Source organism: Cyprinus carpio, chromosome B5 (assembly GCF_018340385.1).
Source record: "Cyprinus carpio isolate SPL01 chromosome B5, ASM1834038v1, whole genome shotgun sequence".
In the NCBI taxonomy this organism is placed as follows: domain Eukaryota; kingdom Metazoa; phylum Chordata; class Actinopteri; order Cypriniformes; family Cyprinidae; genus Cyprinus; species Cyprinus carpio.
In genome coordinates, this window is record NC_056601.1 from 4528480 (window position 1) to 4533051 (window position 4572).

Sequence of the window (4572 nt, forward strand, 5' to 3'; positions counted from 1 at the left end):
TTAGGGTACAAAGGGGTTAAAGGCACAGTGGGGTAAAATGCACTTTTGTTTTTATTTTTCCACAGCACTTTTCTAAACATCATTTATTGTTACTATAAATAATAAATTATGAGATCTTCTTCAAGCTATATAGGAAGCTTTCAGAATTTGTATTTTTTTTCTGTATTTTTAAAAAGAACTGATCTTAATGACAGTGTAAAATACATTTTAATTATTTTGTTAATCAAAATAAGTAGAATATGGTGCTAAAAGTAGGAGAATACTTTTTGTGTGCAAAGAAAACGAAAAATAAGGGCTTTATTCAACTATTTCTTCTCTTCCATTTCAGACTTCAACGCATGTTCACGCCAAAGTCATTATTTTTGTTTTCTTTGTGCACAAAATTATTCTTGTAGCTTCAGAAAATAAAGGTTGAATAACTGATGTCACATGGACTATTTTAACAATGTCCTTACTACCTTTCTGGGCCTCGAATGTGTCCGTTGTGTTGCTGTCTATGCAGGGTCAGAAAGCTCTCGGATTTCATCAAGAAATATCTTCATTCGTGTTCTGAAGAAGAACGAAGGTCTTACAGGTTTGTAACGACATGAGGGTGAGTAATGAATGACAGAATTTTCATTTGTGGGAGAACTATCCCTTTTAGTTGTGAAATATATAATACTGTGTACAAGTCCAAGTCTCTTCTCAATTCAGTGGAGAACACTGTCTTGACCTTACACTACAGTCTCCAGGCTCACAGGCTTGTTGGGATTACTACAGCACACTGTGAGTGTATATTTAGACCATTGTTGTTTGCTTTGGGATCTTGTCATGCTTTAGGACGTCAGACTTATGAACCGGATTGCATAAATATTTGTATAAATACTGGAGACCTTTTACCCCATGCTGGTGAGCTTTTTACTCTGAGTCTTTAGTGTGGGTTAAAGGCCCCCCTCACCACTTCATGCATTTTTATGACTTTTCAATAAAAGTAAAGTGAAGTTAAATCACATTTATTTATATAGAGCTTTATATTACTCAGATTATAAGAGCAGCTTCACATTTATAAACAGGAAAATAACAATGTTAATGTTATAGAGATAATTCTCAAAAAAAATTAAAATTTCAGGTGTAAAGCAGCTTGACAGAAATGTCATTGTTGAGCTTAGTTAAGGTTAAATAAAGCTGTTGATGTTGCAAAGTTCTTCAGGCGACCGTATAAGCAGCTTTACAGAAGGCAACAGTGTCATTATTCAGCTCAGTTCAGTTCAAGAACAGTGTCAGTGCATGAAATCAATAAAAATTACTGAATATCGTCTTTCAAACTCCAACTGTGCAAGCCAAAGGTGACAAGCGACCAAAACTCCATCAGGTAACAGCAGTGGAGAAAAAAAAACATCTTGGGAGAAACCAGGCTTAGATGAGGGGCCAGTTCTTCTCTGTATAAATGAGCAAACATAGGGCGATTTATGATTCCAGGCTGCATCACAAAACAGATTTTGTGGGCTGATGTTATTCAAAATTTTGCATTCAGCTTCTGCTTGGAGATCAGGATACGCCACGGTGGAATTCAGTGAGATAAAGGAAGAACAGCAGTCTATTCAGTAACTGGCTTATCACTGGCCTTTTTAACACTCATCTTGCTACTTGCTAAAGTCTGTGTTAAGGTCCTAACTGCTCATGTTCATAGCTGGCCAACAAACCACTACTATGCTTTCTTTTCCCATAAAATGTATTGCACCATCTAAAAAAGCACATTTTCACTCATGTGTGCCTTTAGCCCTGTGGTATCCTATCTACTCTACAGCAGGACGGGGGCCTATAAGATTGATATTTCATGTTAAATGAAGATTCCTCAACAAATGACATGGTTGTCAGACTTTTAATGTATTTTGTTGGAGCAGACTTGAGCTAACAAACAGAGAAAATAAGACTGCAGACGGTTGCGTACACACTATGTTTTGAGTTCTTATAGAGATTGGCTGATACCATGGCAACCATCACTGAAAAAGACATGTTGATGCTCTGTGTGTCCTTTATAAACTCTTTGTATCTTATATGGATGTTTTTTGTATATCAGGCAGTGTTTCTAAGTAATGGACATTTTATTTTTATTTTTTTTAAAGAAGACTGAGGCTTCTATAATTATTGTTGAGCCATCTTTAATTATTGTTATATGTTTTTATTTTTGCAACAAACAAAAAAATATTTCAGTGAAATCTTTTTGATATTTATCTACTTCATGTTGTGTAGTATTTCTGTATAATCAGAGTGGGCATTTCCAATCTGAATGGTCTGCATGCAATGGTGCTAAAAACTAAACCACATCTTTGTCTTTGTAGTTCTGTCTTTCTTCTGTCTCTGTATCTTTCCTCCATTTGTCCAAATATCATATATCAGTCATACTTTTTCTCTACCCTGGTTATTTACCTTCATTTTTCTGCACACACTACACACTCTTGCTCCTGTCCTTGAGGAAGATTTATCACTTCTCCAGACAGAAACGCGCTGGCTGAAAGGGGCAGATGATGATGACCTGACGCAAGTTTCTCCTGATCTGTAATTTTCACAGAATGGCTTGAAGTATTAACCCCGATGCTCTAGCAGTGCTATATCCAGCACAGACATAAAGAGCTGAAGTATTTTTGGTTTCAAGTTCAAGTATTTTACTCAGTAACTAAGGTTTGATTCAAAAGTCCTCCAGAAGTGTTTTTTTTTTTTAATGCTGGTTTTAAGTTCAAATATCTCTTCTAGTTAAAAAATCTCTCAAATTAGAATAGTCTAATTTAACATAACTAATTTAACTAACTTTAAGCCTAATATCAGCCTTTTTTTTATTTTTTAATAAACAAGAAATATGTAAATGTTCTCGTAGCCATTGTAGTATCATAAAGACATTTCCATAAGTTTACTTATAGGTTATTTTATCTAACATACTTAATTTATAGTGCTCTCTTTCATAACGAACATCTGATTTGAGCCAGAAATACATTAAAAAAAAACAAATATGTGCAGCGCGATAGGTGCCCAAACCCAGGACTGAATACTAGAGATGTTTCAGAAGTTTAGGTCCTGTACTGCTGGAAGCTCGTTACAGCGCCGCGGCGCCCCCTAGCGGACACGCGCAAAAACGCGCACACAACCGCTGTCACGGTCATCCGCATCATGTGACAAAAACCCGGAAGCGCAAATCACTCAGGATGTCGCAGCACGGGATTACGAGCTATTGAGTTCCAGCATCTTTCTTCTGTTTTTTTGTCCATAATTAAACATACAAAATGCAAAATTACGATAAGACAACTGTGGACTCCATACCTGCAACCGCGCCTGATTTCAGAGGGTAAGATATTTTATATGATGCGCCTTTTCTGCTCAGAGTACACGTGACCTTACACCAAAATTACAATGACTAATGAAATTTTAAATCGAAATAGTCCATTAATTAATATCGTTGTTGAATTTCAAATGATTTAAAGCTTATATTTCGACTAGTTGAATTTGTCTAATCTCTCCTCGTCTCTTTCTTCCTTGCATTCATTCAGGAATGACGGTTCGCTTGTCTCTGTACTCAAGACGCTACTGTTTTTCACTCTTCTGATGATAACTTTACCAATCGGACTGTATTTTGCTTCGAAGTCTTTTCTCTTTGAAGGTATTTGGTTCCAAAGGCTTATAAACCAGTCTTCTATTTATGCCTCTACAAAATAATAACAATAATAATATTTAATATCCATGTGTAACACTATATATTAAGTCCTTAGGTGCTGGTTAATTCTCATCTTTTCTTCACAGCCTCTCTGGGATACTCTAGCAATGACAGCTACTTCTATGCCGCCATCGTTGCTGTGCTTGCCGTCCATGTGGTTCTGGCTCTCTTCGTTTTACGTTGCATGGAATGAAGGATCACACCAATGCAGAGAGGGAAAACAGGATTAAGCGAGATGATAAAAACTAAGGGAGAGATGGAAACACACATAACACTATCTTATTCATTCCTGAAGTGGAGAATCATAATGGAGTGACTCCATCTCTCTTTGTGTGTGTTTAATTTTCTCCTGAACGTCTCAGCCTATCAGAGAGAAGATGCCTGATTTCTCATGGAATGGTGGAGGTCATCTTTGGTCTGGCTGGAGGTTGTGTCAGAAGGTGTTAGATGTTAATCTGTGTTTTTGTGCAGGGTTAATTCAGGACGGCAGAGAAGACGCACTCTTCTCATGAAAGTTCATTGTTCCTGCAGTGTCATATTCGGACCTATTTCAGTGGGGTCAGAGTTTTATGTTGACATTATGTGTTTTAGATCAATGTAGCAAATAAATCAACACTTCATCCGCCCATTGTTTGTGCCCCTTTTTAGGATCATATGAATAAAATGAATTAATTATCAGAATATTTAGATTGCTCTATGACTGTAATATATCTTCATGATTCACATAAATATTTGATCACACAGAACCATGTGACATTTAATTAACTATTTTAACTATTTGTCTCTTTGAATAATAAGCTGTGAAATCAAAAGCTCTCACACTTAACCTCAATATAATAAGTTTTCATGACTAAATATATGTTCTGGCTTGAAAATCAGAAGTGGTT

The 4572-nt window shown here is 36.2% G+C and overlaps 1 protein-coding gene across 1 annotated transcript; it reads left to right on the forward strand.

The window, feature by feature from the left end:
* The first annotated feature begins 3140 nt into the window (after positions 1–3140).
* LOC109083152 (vacuolar ATPase assembly integral membrane protein vma21-like) lies at positions 3141–4368 on the forward strand. Its single transcript, XM_019097986.2, has 3 exons — positions 3141–3319; positions 3522–3631; positions 3772–4368. Exons 1-3 carry the CDS (start codon positions 3258–3260, stop codon positions 3876–3878), a joined length of 279 nt encoding a protein of 92 aa, XP_018953531.2. The 5' UTR covers positions 3141–3257; the 3' UTR covers positions 3879–4368.
* The last annotated feature ends 204 nt before the right edge of the window (positions 4369–4572 follow it).